At 39.8% G+C, this 15,406-nt stretch overlaps 1 protein-coding gene across 2 annotated transcripts in view; it reads left to right on the top strand.

Moving 5' to 3' along the window:
* CPNE4 (copine 4) overlaps positions 1-15,406 on the top strand; it is a 565,144-nt gene that overhangs the window by 403,010 nt on the left and 146,728 nt on the right. For both annotated transcript variants that reach the window (XM_073803688.1, XM_033855295.2), the window contains exons 4-5: positions 6,807-6,878; positions 15,265-15,339. In XM_073803688.1, coding sequence (XP_073659789.1) covers positions 6,807-6,878; positions 15,265-15,339 — 147 coding nt within the window. The remainder of the gene's footprint in view (positions 1-6,806; positions 6,879-15,264; positions 15,340-15,406) is intronic.

Genomic DNA, 15,406 nt, shown 5'->3' with positions numbered 1-15,406 from the left:
GTGGAAGCAAGATATGACCAGGATAAAGAGGAAGAGTGTCAAGGCCAGGGTCTTCAGGTATATTTATCTTGAGAGGGTCTGACTTCTATCAGGTGAAATAATATTGCCCAGCAGTCTTGGGAGGGAAATGGGAAGGTAGGGATTTCCCTAAAATCAGTTATCACTGAAGCCATCATGACATCTTTTCCTGGAACTTTGAACCTGGGCTAAGTCAGTCTATTAGTTTCCTGTGTTTACTGTTACAAATTATCACAAACTTGGTGGCTTGAAACAACACAGATTTATTCTCTCATAGTTCTGGGGGCAGAAGTCTGAAATCAAGGTGTCAGCAGGGCCGTGCTCCCTCTGGAGGCTCTAGGGGAGAATCCATTCCTTGTCATGTCAAACATCTTCAAGTATTTCTCTGCTCTGTCTTCATATTTTCATCCTTTCTGAGTGTATGTCATAAATTATATCTCCCTCTGATTCCCTCTTATAAGGACACTTGAGATTACATTTAGGGTCTACCCAAATAATCCAGGATAAATTACCTATTTTAAGATCCTTAAATTAATTATACTGTGAAGACTGGGGTTTTTTTGCCATATAAGGTAATACACACAGATTTCAGCGATTTAGGGTATGGATATATTTAGGGAGTCATTTTTTACCTACCATAGCCAACGTTGCTAAAGTACCTAGTGTGAATCAGAGGACAACATGGCCAAGAACCTGGTCTCTGGGGATAAATTAAAAGTCTTATTTTCTGTCCCTCATATTCAGCCTGCTCCTCATACTCATATATCCCCTTGTACCTACTATTCCTTCTCCTCTTTGACTACTCAGTTATCATCCATGAGCCTTCAGGTCAGGGGCAGTTTCTTCAGAAATGCCTTACCTGACCTCCTGGATCTGGTGAGCCCCCCTCTCACGGCATGACATTACTTCTCCTTGCAGAGTTGGAATTTGACATGGGTTTTATGTGACTACATCTGGAAGGGCAATTGTGTGCCTGTCTTTGTGCCATCATTTTATTCTCAATACCCAACACATAATAGATGCTCAATAAATATGATACTCAGTGAAGGAATGAATCCTGGCTTCAACTCTTATAAGCTATGTGTATTAACCTGTTAGGGCTGCCATAACAAAATATCACACACTAGTGTCTTAAACAATGGCAATTTTATCATAGTTCTGGAAGCTGGAATTCCAAGATCAAGGTGACAGCGGGGTTAGTTTGTGGTGAGACCTCTCCTGCTGGCTTGTAGACAGCTACCTTCTCATGGTGTCCTCACATACCCTTTCCCTGGTGTACATATTGCAGAGAGAGAGAGAGAGAGACTTCTGATGGATCTTCCTTTTTTTATAAGAATACTAGTCCTGTTGGATTAGGGTCCCACCCTTATGGCTTCATTTAACCTCAGTTATCTCCATTATAGACCCTGTCTCCAAATACAGTCACATTGTGGGTCAGAGCTTCAAGATATGAAGGGGAGGAGGGGTGGGAAGGTTCACAATTCAGTCCATAATGCTATGTGACCTTAGATAAACTCAATTTCTCAAAGTCTTGCTTCCCTCATCCCAGTTGCTTGGGGCAAGAGAGAGTTTTGCTCATTAAATGACAGTAAATGAGATAATATATGTGAAATACTCAATACATTATCTGACACAGAGTTGAATTTTGGTAGTGTCGCCCAGAAGCAGACAAGGATTGGAAAGTAGATTATTTGGAAAGTGAAGGAAACACTAGAAAGGGAGTGGAGAAGTGGCAGGAAAGGGGGAGTGGCCAATAAAGCAAAGGCTCTGATGTCTAAGGATTCACCACTGGGAGTAACTGGAGCTCCATCCACTGGGAAAACTCAGCTTCTGTGCAGAACAAACACCGCAGAGTTACCCCCATCCCTGGGCTAAAGGAGCTGGGAGATTTCTGTGCCAAAGCCCATCGGTTGGTTGACTCCACCCCCAAGGGTGTTAATCCCCCCCACTTTCAGCTTACTGTTCCTGTGGACAGTGGGCACAGACTCCAGAAGAACCTGTAGGCAAAGAGATGCCAATGCTGGCTGTTGGGAGTCCACAAGAGTCAGGCCTGAGAGGACCTGGACCTGTCCCCCTCTGTTGCTACAGGAGTCATCAGGAGCCCTTGGTTGTACCCTGTAGTGATGGGAGTAGTAATTGCTAGTTTTCAGAACACCAGGGATTCTCCTTGACAAAAGGTTCTGGGGTCAAAAAAGTATAAAGAATGCTCCTTCCATGGCTGTGCTCAGGGTGATTCACAACTAAAGCTCTGTTAATATCCTGCAGTTAAAGATGTCAAACTTTTTCTAATCGTGTGATTTCCAGACTTATCTACACAAAGACTTTTTCATACAATATTTACTTACCTTTTAATAAACGAAAGTTCTCTGACACATGCTTTGGGCATTATCAATTCTGGCTAACAGAGGTATGAATGTCAAGTATTGTAATTATGTTTTCACCTGTCCATCACTGTTATCTCAGAACAGTGCCTGGCACAGAAAAGATGTTCAATAAATGTTTGTTTTTGCAATAGAGTCTTAAAGCAATTTCCAGAAATAATCTGAAGATATTTTCAGTAAAAGAGATCTCATGAAGGACGAATGTCTAGTTCCCAAAATGACTGTTTTGAAAGTCTTTGTAAGCAAGTCCAGATGAACAAACACTTGTTGAAATATTGACCAAAATGTTTTTTATTCTCCTGGTTTTGTTCCCATTTATCTAAATGAAACAGTGGACTTCCCTGAAAATGAGGATCCCTACTGTTAGAATACCGCCCACTTCACAGGGAGAGAAGCACTTCCTCCCCAGATCCATGTGTGAATGCAGATCAGGGACTTGATGGTGCTAATGTCCCTCTGATTGGACTTTGCTAATAAGAGTGTTTCCTCCCCCTATATTTCATCCTTCCGTTGAAGTCTAAGGGTTGCAACTGTGACCCCACTGTAGGGTGAGAAGATTGAAATTAGAGGACTTCTGATAAGTGCATCCCCTTTAGCCCAGTGTTAAATGCTGCCTATTTCTTGGCCTCAGTATCAGCTGGGACAAGTGTAAGTCCTTGTCACTCTAAACCCCTCATCCTCTGACATGACCTAAGGCTGTTTTTGAGTATGTTGCAGTTGCTTCAGCTGCAACAAAGCCTGTGTGAGAAGGGAATTGGCAACAAATAGACCTTTCTCTATAGATCGCTGCTTCAGCTGGGCATCCTACTATTTTTGCTGAAGTCCTAAGAATGGCAATGCCAATGGCAACTCATTATCAATCATTATTACAATGAAAGGTTTGAAACCTTGATTATTACTCATTCTTTGGAGCTGAGTTGGAGGCCTGGGGCTGTAGAATGTTTGTTTGAATGCCTGCTTGATTAGCCACTTATTTACCCATATGACCATTTCTTAAGAAGGAATATTTCCTGGGAAATTGCTTGTCTTTCTAGCATTTGTAAAAGGCAGGAGGTGGTATGTGGTAGCATTCTCTTCAGACCCTACAAATGGAAATGTTGGCATTTCTAAAAAAGAGTGAGAAAGACCTGGTACCATCCTTGGTCTTCCTTGAAGAAAGAGAATGTGGATCTTGGAAGACACAGTCTGTAATGACAGTCTACCAATACCTGGTAACCCAATGCATGGATCATCTCAGGGCTGACAAGGTTGTTGGGGTCACTTGGAGTTATTGGGGTAGGTAACCAATGTGGATGAAACGCAGCAACAGTGGACCAAAGTATTTCTGAGACCAGATTTATTTGGGAACAGGGTATAATGTTCCCAAATAAATCTGTTACCTTTCTTTAGAGAGATACTGACCTGGCTACTGCTTATCAGTGACCCTTGTTTTGTCATCTATTCATGTGTCTTCCCTTCCACTCCCCACTGAAAAACCCCTGGAGAGAAACCACAAAGTCTTCTAATGTCCTTTTGCTGTTTGTCTTCTGTGTTTCCTGTGTTTTGGTTTATCTCAAGTTAAAAAATAATGTCTACTTTATTCTAGGAAATGGTAGCTTTTCTAGAACAAGTGACAATCTGAGAATTGGGGGGGTGGGATAATGATTTTGCCAATAGGACTAAAAGCACTGGAACATTCTTAATGAGTAGGGTGGGAAAGGTGAGTTCAGCATTCAGAATTAACTATGGAAAGGAAAGCCAATTCCTTTATCATCTGAATTTTTTCATGTCATTTTATTGATAGTCAACTATAAATAAAAAACCTATGTTTTTAAATCATTATGCTACACTGCACTTAATCAAAGCCAGTGTCTCCAGATTAGTTCATTCTTAAGCTTTAACTTGATTATTTCTTTACCATCTTCTCCATGATTACACATTGAGGCTTAAGCACTAACATGAGATCTAGGGCTTAAAAGCAAACACATGTAGTACAAATCCAGCTGTGCACATTTTCTGAACCTGTTTTAGGAGTTCACTTACCAGTCATAATGTAACTGGAGATCAGTTTCTGGAGTCAGACCTATGTTCAAATCCCAGGCACACTCCCTCCTAGCTCTATGGCCTTAGGACAGTTACTTAAACTCCCTGTGTCTAACTTTGCTCTTCTATAAAAGGAAATTAATAATACCAAATTTGTGGGGCTGTAAAGTTAGCAACAAAATAACCACTAAGACAAAAAACTTACTGAATTTCTCCTTCCCCTCAGGGTCTATTCTCTCTCCCCCACTATATAGCCAAACTCATTGAAAGAATTTTCTTCTTGTCCATTTTCTTCCTCTGTCTCTCCTCTTCAACCTACTCCAGTCTGTTTTCTGCCCCAGACTTTGTTCTTTGCCTTCCAATTTAATGTCCCCTTCTTGTGACTCTTAACTCACTGAAGGGCATAACTCTCTGATCCAGTGATACTTTAGGATGCCTCCCACTCTCTCTGTATTCAATCCATTTCCAAATTCTGACTATTTTACACCTAACTATCTCATAAATCCAGTCTTTTCTCTCCATCTCCATAGCCACTATTACCTCTCACCTGTACTGCTGCCAGAGATTCATAAGTGGTCCACTCTCAGTCACCCCATTCATCGTCCCCACCACGGCCAGTGCATGTCACCTTTGTGACAAGTTATATTTGTTTGACCATTTGGTTTATTACTATCTCCTCCACTAAAATGTAAGCTCCATGAGGTCAGCTATTGCATCTGACTATGCTTACCACTCTATTCTTAGTGCCTAACACCAAGTTTGTTATATTTTGGGGACTAGATAATTATTTTTGGAATGAATAAGGCATCTCCCACATGATCTGTATACTTACATGGGAGTTCCCATTGCTCTCATTGATGTCATCAACATCATCATCATCACCTGGTGATTCTTTATAGAAGCACTCCTTCTTCAGGTGACAGCCGACTGAACATTAGGATCTTTATCTGCTTGGCCTAGGGAAGGTCTCTGAACTCTTTGCATTTGATGTTAGCACACTCCTAATATTTTTATTGCTCTAACACAGAGACAAAATATATAAGGATTTCAGAGAATGGGTTTATGTCCCCACTCTGCACAGTGATCTCCTTCCCTTTCTTATGTGTACTTTTACCGATTGCTGCATTAAAAATTACTGCAAAAGTTGAAAGCTTAAAAACAAACACTTATTATCTCACAACTTCTGTGTGTCAGGGGTTGGGGCAGCGTGGCTGGGTCCTCTGGACCAGGGTCCCTCACAAGGCTGCTGTCGAGGTGCAGTTATCTCAAGACTCACCTTGTGGGAGAACCTGCTCCAGGCTGTTGTGTGGCTGCTGGCTAGCCTCTGGTTCTCACTGGCTGTTGAGTGGCGACATCAATTCCTGGCCACGTGGGCTGCTCCTACAGGGCTGTTCACAACCTAGCAGCCTGCTTCCCCCAGAGCAAAGGCTCTAAGAGAGAGAATGAGAGATGATGAGCAAGAAGGAAGTCAGTGATTTTGGAACCTAATCCCTGAAGTGATATCCCATCACTTTTGTAGTATTCTGTTCATTGAAAGCAAATCACTGGATCCACCCAACACTCAAGGGGAGGGAATTACACAATGGCAAGAACACCAGGAAGCGGGGATCACTGGGGCCATCCAGATAGAAGCTGCCGCCCACAGCAGAGGACTATGCTCTCCCTCTGCTGAGAGCAGAGCACGGCTTTCACTTTAGTCTTTTAAGCCTTGTCTCCTTTGGGAATCATGGGGAATCATGGGGTGCAGGCCCATCAGAGCCTCACTGCCTTGCCACCTTTCCCTCTCAGAAAAGAAAACAAGAGGGGATGGGGCAGGTTCTGCTGAGAATAGCTCCCAGTGGAGAGGACCCCAGTTACTCCTTTTGGCTTGTCTGAGCATCAGTCTCCTCATGACTTACTTTATTGCTTCCTATTGAATATAGTAAAAATAGAACTCTAGACGTTATCGATACAGGAAGTGTATATTTAGACCTTGAGTTTCCTTCCTCCCTTCACTCCATCCTCCACTCTGCACATTTTAGTGCAGAGGTTTTAGTGCTAATTTGAGATCATTCTGAAACTTCATCTCCTTTATGTTAATGTACATATCCAACATGTTTTGTCTAATTTTAATATAAATGTCTCAGCAATGATTAAGCCACCTCCATTAGTACTGAATTATCTGTAATCCCTTACACACTCACACTTACAGCACAAGCCATAAGAGGAAAGAAGGGAATGACCTGTATTTAGGAGAGGTTTGTCGAAGAACCTTGGAAAATAAATGAACATTGATGTCATAATTTCAAAGAGAGCTGTAAGTGCAAAATTTTGTAAGGGAAATACTAAAGAGTATACCTGCAAGTATATGACTAGTATCTCCACCTTGTGTTTCCTTTTGTACAGATTGTTTCCCAGAGAAAGCTGTCCAAATCCTTATTGAAGCACGGGAACACGGCAGGGAAATCTTCCATCACGGTGAGCCCTCCCTAAGCAGCCACCTGCCCAGGCGCCCAAAATGGAACTGGCTGGTCCGACCCAGCCACGTGGGAAGCTGACCCTCTGGATGTTGGGAGTTGAACCCACAACTGCTCAACTGTCCCAGTTGCCCTTTCTTTTTTCCATCTTTCTCCTTCCTGACAATACAATTTTGACCTTTCCATTGTACAAAAAAAGATTTGAAAGTGAGGCCATTCACTTCAACTAAGCACTTCTGTAATTAAATGTAGGTTTTAGCAGGGGACAAAGATGGAGTTATTGAGCACAGTAAGAATACAGAATTGCCTGGAGTTTTCAAATCATCAGAGCTACCTATCCCCCCCAGCCCCCTGCCAAAAAAAGCTACCTGTCCCTGTTTCTCAGTTTCTTGAGAAAAAAAAATGCTCTAATATCATTTAGTCCAAGGTTTGGTCTGTTGCCTAAGGATGAGAGAGCCCAGCATTTAACTCTCCTCTCTAATATAATAGTTTGGAACTGCACTGTTCTATTTGGTAGCAATGTGATTATTTGAACTTAAAATTAAATAAAAGCAAATAGTCATTCCTTCCACTATCCATGTACCAAGTGCTCAGTAGTTCCATGTGGCTGGCCACTGCTATATTGAACAGTGCAGATTACAGAACATTTCTGTCATTGCAGAATGTTCTATAAGGTAATACTGGAAGTATTTATAAATAAAATATTAAATGTTCAAGTAGAACTCCAGTATTTGAAACTTTGGCATCTTGTATTAGCGCCCTTAAGAAAGATAGTCTAACCATTTAGCTGTGTGGACAAAAAATAATAGTAATAGGTAGAAAAAAGTACCAGGAGAATCTGAATTGATTGCAAGGCAGATTGTCTCGGGAGGAAAACCTCCTAAGTTCCTCTGAACATTCCTTTTTAACTAGAAAGTGACTGATTCATTTTTTAAAAATTTAAGCCATTTTTTAAAGGAAAAATTCAAAAATATTTTATTTCCACTGGTGAAAGTTTAGGACCATTCTCACAAGCACTTAGCTGAGTTTGTTGGCTTGAATATTAAATTTTAAAATGACACAGTCATGTCAGAGCTTATTCTTGACTGCCATGTTCAATCATGAACAAATGGTTCAAACGATCTTTAAAGATGCCATTGGTGCTCTAAAAATCCATGGACCCACGGGCTCACTACCAAAGCCCACAATCCTAGATAAGACTTGGGATGGTGAACCCAGGTGTGAGATCTGCCACGGTTCTTTCGCAGGTGAACAAAAGCTCATTTTGTCACTTTTCTCTAAGACTTCTTGGGAATTTCCTTTCTCTACAAAGCCCAGAAAAACTTAATCTCCTTCCTAATTTTAAATATTTAAATACTCCTCTGTATCCTGTGTCCTTGGATCAGAACAATGGCTTCCATAACTTCTGGAAAACACTTAAAAGTATGTGCAAAATTTTCTAGGCTTTGCAAATGGAGGTCATAACTTTCATCATCTTTCCAAAGGTGTCTGTAACCACAAAATAGTTAAAGACCTCAGCTCAAGTGGAGTGTAAGAGGCATTAAGATGATATGGGACAAAAGAGAATTGAATGAAAAATGTAAATATGATGATTTCTGGTTTATCAAGTAGTTCTTCAGTTTTCACTATGTATCTGGACCCATGTTCCCTACTCTTCAGGTGCTCACACGTTTGGAAGGATCCTTCCCTCTTTAGACAACTCTTTTAGCTTTAATATTATGCATAAAATAAAAATTTCCAGAGGCTACCAATGTGTACTCAGAACAGGTGAACCCAACTCATAATGGAAAAGTTGATCTCAGATAGAATGGAGATAAAATTGAATTAAAGCTCAGTGTCTCCACATAACAAATTTGATAAGGGTGTCCACACATTACGGCCTCCGAATGCATGGTGAAGTCCTAACATGATTTAGCAGTGGTTTAACCTATATGCAGCTACATTGGGCCTTATATTTTTGTTGTTGTTGTTGTTTTTCTACTGACTTCTTTTTTTTTAACATCTTTATTGGAGTATAATTGCTTTACAATGGTGTGCCAGTTTCTGCTCTATAACAAAGTGAATCAGCTATACATACACATACGTCCCCATATATACTCCCCCTTGCATATCTCTCCTCCCACCCTCCCTATCCTACCCCTCTAGGTGGTCACAAAGCACCGAGCTGATCTCCCTGTGCTATGCGGCTGCCTCCCACCAGCCATCGATCTTCGCTTGGTAATGCACATATGTCCATGCCACTCTCCCACTCCTTCCCAACTTCCCCCTCCCCCTCCCCATATCCTCAAGTCCATCCTCTAGTAGGTCTGCATCTTTATTCCTGTCTGGCCCCTAGGTTCTTCTGACCGTTTTTCTTCATTTTCTTTTTAGATTCCATATATATGTGTTAGTATACGGTATTTGCTTTTCTCTTTCTGACTTACTTCGCTCTGTATGACAGTCTCCAGGTCCATCCACCTCACTACAAATAACTCAGTTTTGTTCCATTTTAAGGATGAGTAATACTCCATTGTATATATGTGCCACATCTTCTTTATCCATTCATCTGTTGATGGACACTTAGGTGGCTTCCGTGTCCTGGCTATTGTAAATAGAGCTGCAGTGAACATTTTCGTACATGAATCTTTTTGAATTATAGTTTTCTCAGGGTATATGCCCAGTAGTGGGATTGCTGGGTCATATGGTAGTTCTAGTTTTAGTTTTTTAAGGAATATCCATACTGTTCTCCATAGTGGCTGTATCAATTTTCTTTCCCACCAACAGTACAAGAGGGTTGCCTTTTCTCCACACCCACTCCAGCATTTATTTTGTAGAGTTTTTGAAGATGGCCATTCTGACTGGTGTGAGATGATATCTCATTGTAGTTTTGATTTGCATTTCTCTAATGATTAATGATGTTTAGCATTCTTTCATGTGTTTGTTGGCAATCTGTATACCTTCTTTGGAGAAATGTCTATTTAGGTGTTCTGCCCATTTTTGGATTGGGTTGTTTGTTTTTTTGATATTGAGCTGCACGGGTTGCTTGTATGTTTTGGTGATTAATCCTTTGTCAGTTGCTTCATTTGCAAATATTTTCTCCCATTCTGAGGGTTGTCTTTTGGTCTTGTTTATGGTTTCCTTTGCTGTGCAAAAGCTTTTTAGTTTCATTAGGTCCCATTTGTTTATTTTTGTTTTTATTTCCATTTCTCTAGGAGGTGGGTCAAAAAGGGTCTTGCTGTGATTTATGTCATAGAGTGTTCTGCCTATATTTTCCTCTATGAGTTTGATAGTGTCTGTCCTTACATTTAGGTTTTTAATCCATTTTGAGTTTATATTTGTGTATGGTGTTAGGGAGTGTTCTAATTTCATTCTTTTACATGTAGCTGTCCAGTTTTCCCAGCACCACTTATTGAAGAGACTGTCTTTTCTCCACTGTATATTCTTTCCTCCTTTATCAAAGATAAGTTGACCATATGTGCATGGGTTTATCTGTGGGCTTTCTATCCTGTTCCATGGATCTATGTTTCTGTTTTTGTGCCAGTATCATACTGTCTTGATTACTGTGGCTTTGTAGTATAATCTGAAGTCAGGGAGATTGATTCCTCCAGCCCTGTTTTTCTTTCTCAGGATTGCTTTGGCTATTTGGGGTCTTTTGTGTTTCCATACAAATTGTGAAATTTTTGGTTCTAGTTCTGTGAAAAATGCCAGTGGTCGTTTGATAGGGATTGAATTGAATCTGTAGATTGCTTTGGGTAATAGAGTCATTTCACAAGGCTGATTCTTCCAATCCAAGAACATGGTCTATCTCTCCATCTCTTTGTATCATCTTTAATTTCTTTCATCAGTGTCTTATAGTTTTCTGCATACAGGTCTTTTGTCTTCTTAGGTAGGTTTATTCCTAGATATTTTATTCTTTTTGTTGCAATGGTAAATGGGAGTGTTTTCCTAATTTCAATTTCAGATTTTTCATCATTAGTGTATATGAATGCAACAGACTTCTGTGCATTAATTTTGTATCCTGCTACTTTACCAAGTTCATTGATTAGCTCTAGTAGTTTTCTGGTAGCATCTTTAGGATTCTTTATGTATAGTATCATGTCCTCTGCAAATAGTGACAGCTTTACTTCTTCTTTTCCAATTTGGATTCCTTTTCTTTCTTTTTCTTCTCTGATTGCTGTGGCTAAAACTTCCAAAACAATGTTGAATAATAGTGGTGAGAGTGGGCTACCTTGTCTTGTTCCTGATCTTAGTGGAAATAATTTCGGTTTTTCACCATTGAGGACAATGTTGGCTGTGGGTTTGTCATATATGGCCTTTATTATGTTGAGGAAAGTTTCCTCTATGCCTATTTTCTGGAGGGTTTTTATCATAAGTGGGAGTTGAATTTTGTCAAAAGCTTTCTCTGCATCTATTGAGATGATCATATGGTTTTTCTCCTTCAATTTGTTAATATGGTGTATCACGTTGATTGATTTGCGTATATTGAAGAATGCTTGCATTCCTAGGATAAACCCCACTTGATCATAGTGTATGATCCTTTTAATGTGCTGTTGGATTCTGTTTGCTACTATTTTGTTGAGGATTTTTGCATCTAAGTTCATGAGTGACATTAGCCTGTAGTTTTCTTTCTTTGTGATATCTTTGTCTGGTATTGGTATCAGAGTGATGGTGGCCTCGTAGAATGAGTTTGGGAATGTCCCTCTCTCTGCTCTATTTTGGAAGAGTTTGAGAAAAGATAGGTGTTAGCTCTTCTCTAAATGTTTGATAGAATTCGCCTGTGAAGCCATCTGGTCCTGGGCTTTTGTTTGTTGGAAGATTTTAAATCACAGTTTCAATTTCACTGCTTGTGTTTGGTCTGTTTATATTTTCTATTTCTCCCTGGTTCCGTCTCAGAAGGTTGTGCATTTCTAAGAATTTGTCCATTTCTTCCAGGTTGTCCATTTTATTGGCCTAGAGTTGCTTGTAGTAATCTCTCATGATCCTTTGTATTTCTGCAGTGTCAGTTGTTACTTCTCCTTTTTCATTTCTAATTCTATTGATTTGAGTCTTCTTCCTTTTTTTCTTGATAAGTCTGGCTAATGGTTTATCAATTTTGTTTATCTTCTTAAAGAACCAGCTTTTCGTTTTATTGATCTTTGCTATCATTTCCATCATTTCCTTTTCATTTACTTCTGATCTGATCTATATGATTTCTTCTGCTAACTTTGGAGTATTTTTGTTCTTCTTTCTCTAATGGCTTTAGGTATAAAGTTAGGTTGTTTATTTCAGTTGTTTCTTGTTTCTTAAGGTAGGATTGTATTGCTCTAAACTCCCCTGTTAGAACTGCTTTTGCTGCATCCCATAGGTTTTGGGTCATCGTGTTTTCATTGTCATTTGTTTCTAGGTATTTTTTGATTTCCTTTTTGATTTCTTCAGTTATCACTTGGTTATTTAAGCATATTGTTTAGCCTCCATGTTTTTGAATTTTTGACAGATTTTTTCCTATAATTGATATCTAGTCTCATCACATTGCGGTCATAAAAGATACTTGATATGATTTCAGTTTTCTTAAATTTACCAAGGTTTGATTTTTTACCCAAGATATGATCTATCCTGGAGAATGTTCCATGGGCACTTGTGAAGAATGTGTATTCTTTTGTTTTAGGATCAGTGCCCTACAAATATCAATTAAGTCCATCTTGTTTAACGTATCATTTAAAGCTTGTGTTTTCTTATTTATTTTCATTTTGGATCATCTGTCCCTTGGTGAAAGTGGGTTGTTAATGTCCCCTACAATGAGTGTGTTACTGTCGATTTCCCCTTTTATGGCTGTTAGTATTTGCCTGTATATTGAGGTGCTCCTATGTTGGGTGCATAAATATTTACATTTGCTATATCTTCTTGGATTGATCCCTTGATCATTATGTAGTGTCCTTCTTTGTCTCTTGTACTAGTCTTTGTTTTACAGTCTATTTTGTCTGATATGAGAATTGCTACTCCAGCTTTCTTTTGATTTCGATTTGCATGGAATATCTTTTTCCATCCCCTCACTTGCAGTCTGTATGTGTCCCTAGGTCTCATGTAGACAGCATATATATGGGTCTTGTTTTTGTATTCATTCAGCCAGTCTGTGTCTTTTTGTTGGAGTATTTAATCCATTTACATTTAAGGTAATTATCGATATGTATGTTCCTATTACCGTTTTCTTAACTGTTTTGGGTTTATTATTGTAGGTCTTTTCCTTCTCTTGTGTTTCCTGCCTATAGAAGTTCCTTTAGCATTTCTTGTAAAGCTGATTTGGTGGTGCTGAGTTCTCTTAGCTTTTGCTTGTCTGTAAATGTTTTAGTTTCTCCATCAAATCTGAATGAGATCCTTGCTGGGTAGAATAATCTTGGTTGTAGGTTTTTCTCCTTCATCACTTTAAATATGTCCTGCCAGTCCCTTCTGGATTGCAGAGTTTCTGCTGAAATATCAGCTGTTAACCTTATGGGGATTCCCTTATGTGTTACTTGTTGTTTTTTCCTTGCTGCTTTTAATATTTGTTCTTTGTATTTAATTTTTGATAGTTTGATTAATATGTGTCTTGGTGTGTTTCTCCTTGGATTTATCCTGTATGGGACTTTTTGTGCTTCCTGGACTTGATTAACTATTTCCTTTCCCATATTAGGGAAGTTTTCAACTATAATCTTTTCAAATATTTTCTCAGTCCCTTTGTTTTTCTCTTCTTCTTCTGGGACCCCTATAATTCAAATGTTGGTTTGTTTAATGTTGTCCTAGTGGTCTCTGAGGCTGTCCTTAATTCCTTTCATTCTTTTTTCTTTATTCTGTTCTGCAGTAATTATTTCCACTATTCTATCTTCCAGGTCACTTTTCTGTTCTTCTGCCTCAGTTATTCTGCTATTGATCCCTTCGAGAGAATTTTAAATTTCATTTATTGTGTTGTTCATCACTGTTTGTTTACTCTTTAGTTCTTCTAGGTCCTTGTTAAAGGTTTCTTGTATATTCTCTATTCTATTTCCAAGATTTTGGATCATCTTTGCTATCATTATTCTGAATTCTTTTTCAGGTAGACTGCCTATTTCCTCTTCATTTGTTAAGTCTGGTGGGTTTTTGCCTTGCTTCTTCATCTGCTGTGTGTTTCTCTGTCTTCTCATTTTGCTTAACCTTCTGTTTTTTGGATCTCCTTTTCGCAGGCTGCAGGTTCGTAGTTTCCATTGTTTTTGGTGTCTGTCCCCAGTGGCTAAGGTTGGTTCAGTGGGTTGTGTAGGCTTCCTGGTGGAGGGGACTAGTGTCTATGTTCTGGTGGATGAGGCTGGTTCTTGTGTTTCTGGTGGTCAAGTCCACGTGTGGTAGTGTGTTTGGGGGTGTCTGTGGCCTTATTATGATTTTAAGCAGCCTCTGTGCTAATGGATGGGGTTGTGTTCCTGTCTTGCTAGTTGTTTGGCATAGGGTGTCCTGCACTGCAGCTTACTGTTCATTGAGTGGAGCTGGGTCTTGGCATTGAGATGGAGATCTCTGGGAGATTTTTGCCATTTGATATTACGTGGAGCTGGTAGGTCTCTTGTGGGTCAGTGTCCTGAACTTGGCTCTTCCACCTCAGTGGCATAGCCCTGACACCTGGCTACAGCCCCAAGATCCTGTCCTCCACATGGCTCTCACACCACCTTAGTCTCGAACCTCCCGCCCCTGCTCCTCAGGCCTGTCTCCTCACTTCTTTTCCACCAGTTTCTGTTCCAAGGTTTTGAGAGTCACTATTCAATATTGGGAAGTGATATTTTATGAAAAAAGATGATAGGTTATTATCTCTTCACTTATGTCAAAGTCTTTGTCAGAAATTCTCTGTTCTTGAGAGTTAAGGGTATAGTTCCTTATTCTCTCTCTCTCTCCCTCTCTCTCTCTCTCTCACTCAAAGCCCAAGGACAGTCTTTTTGAAACAGTGGAATTAGAATATTTCTTTGGTGACCTTATGATCGTTGGTCTGGAAAGGATGTAGAGACCAGTTTATTCCCCATCCCTTGTTGGTGTGATTCAAAACAGTGAAGAAATATTGCTGCCTGCTCCTCCTTTTTTGTCACTTCCCAAAGAAGAAAATGTATATAATTATATGGACGTGCCATTCAGTGCTGTGTGACCTTTGAAGGAAGAAGCTCTTCCTAATTGCTCCTCCAAAACCTCTTCCCTTAGCTTACACCCCATATCTCATGTTCTCATGCTCAGCACAGATGAGATCTAGTTATCTTCTGTGGTCTGTTCTAGGGAGTTCCCTGTACACCTGTTGATGCTGTACCATCTTTACTGTGTTGTGGGAAACTCCATGCCAAATGTCAGTCTTTGTTGATTTTTGGATCAAACATGAGCTAAATTGTTCATGAATTCCTGGGCTTAGTTGTCCAACTGCCACTGCACCTGATGTGTCCTTTTTCCTTTAGGTGATTGCTGAGGAATTATCTGGCAATGATGACTACGTTGAACTTGCCTTCAACGCACGGAAACTGGATGACAAGGTAAAGTGTTTGGCATCAGCTTTATCGAAGGTAATAATAAAACTAGCACACAAAGTTAATAAGGTTC

Source organism: Tursiops truncatus, chromosome 4 (assembly GCF_011762595.2).
Source record: "Tursiops truncatus isolate mTurTru1 chromosome 4, mTurTru1.mat.Y, whole genome shotgun sequence".
Lineage (NCBI taxonomy): Eukaryota > Metazoa > Chordata > Mammalia > Artiodactyla > Delphinidae > Tursiops > Tursiops truncatus.
Note: the sequence above shows the minus strand (reverse complement) of the source record. Positions and strands in the feature narration are given on the sequence as shown.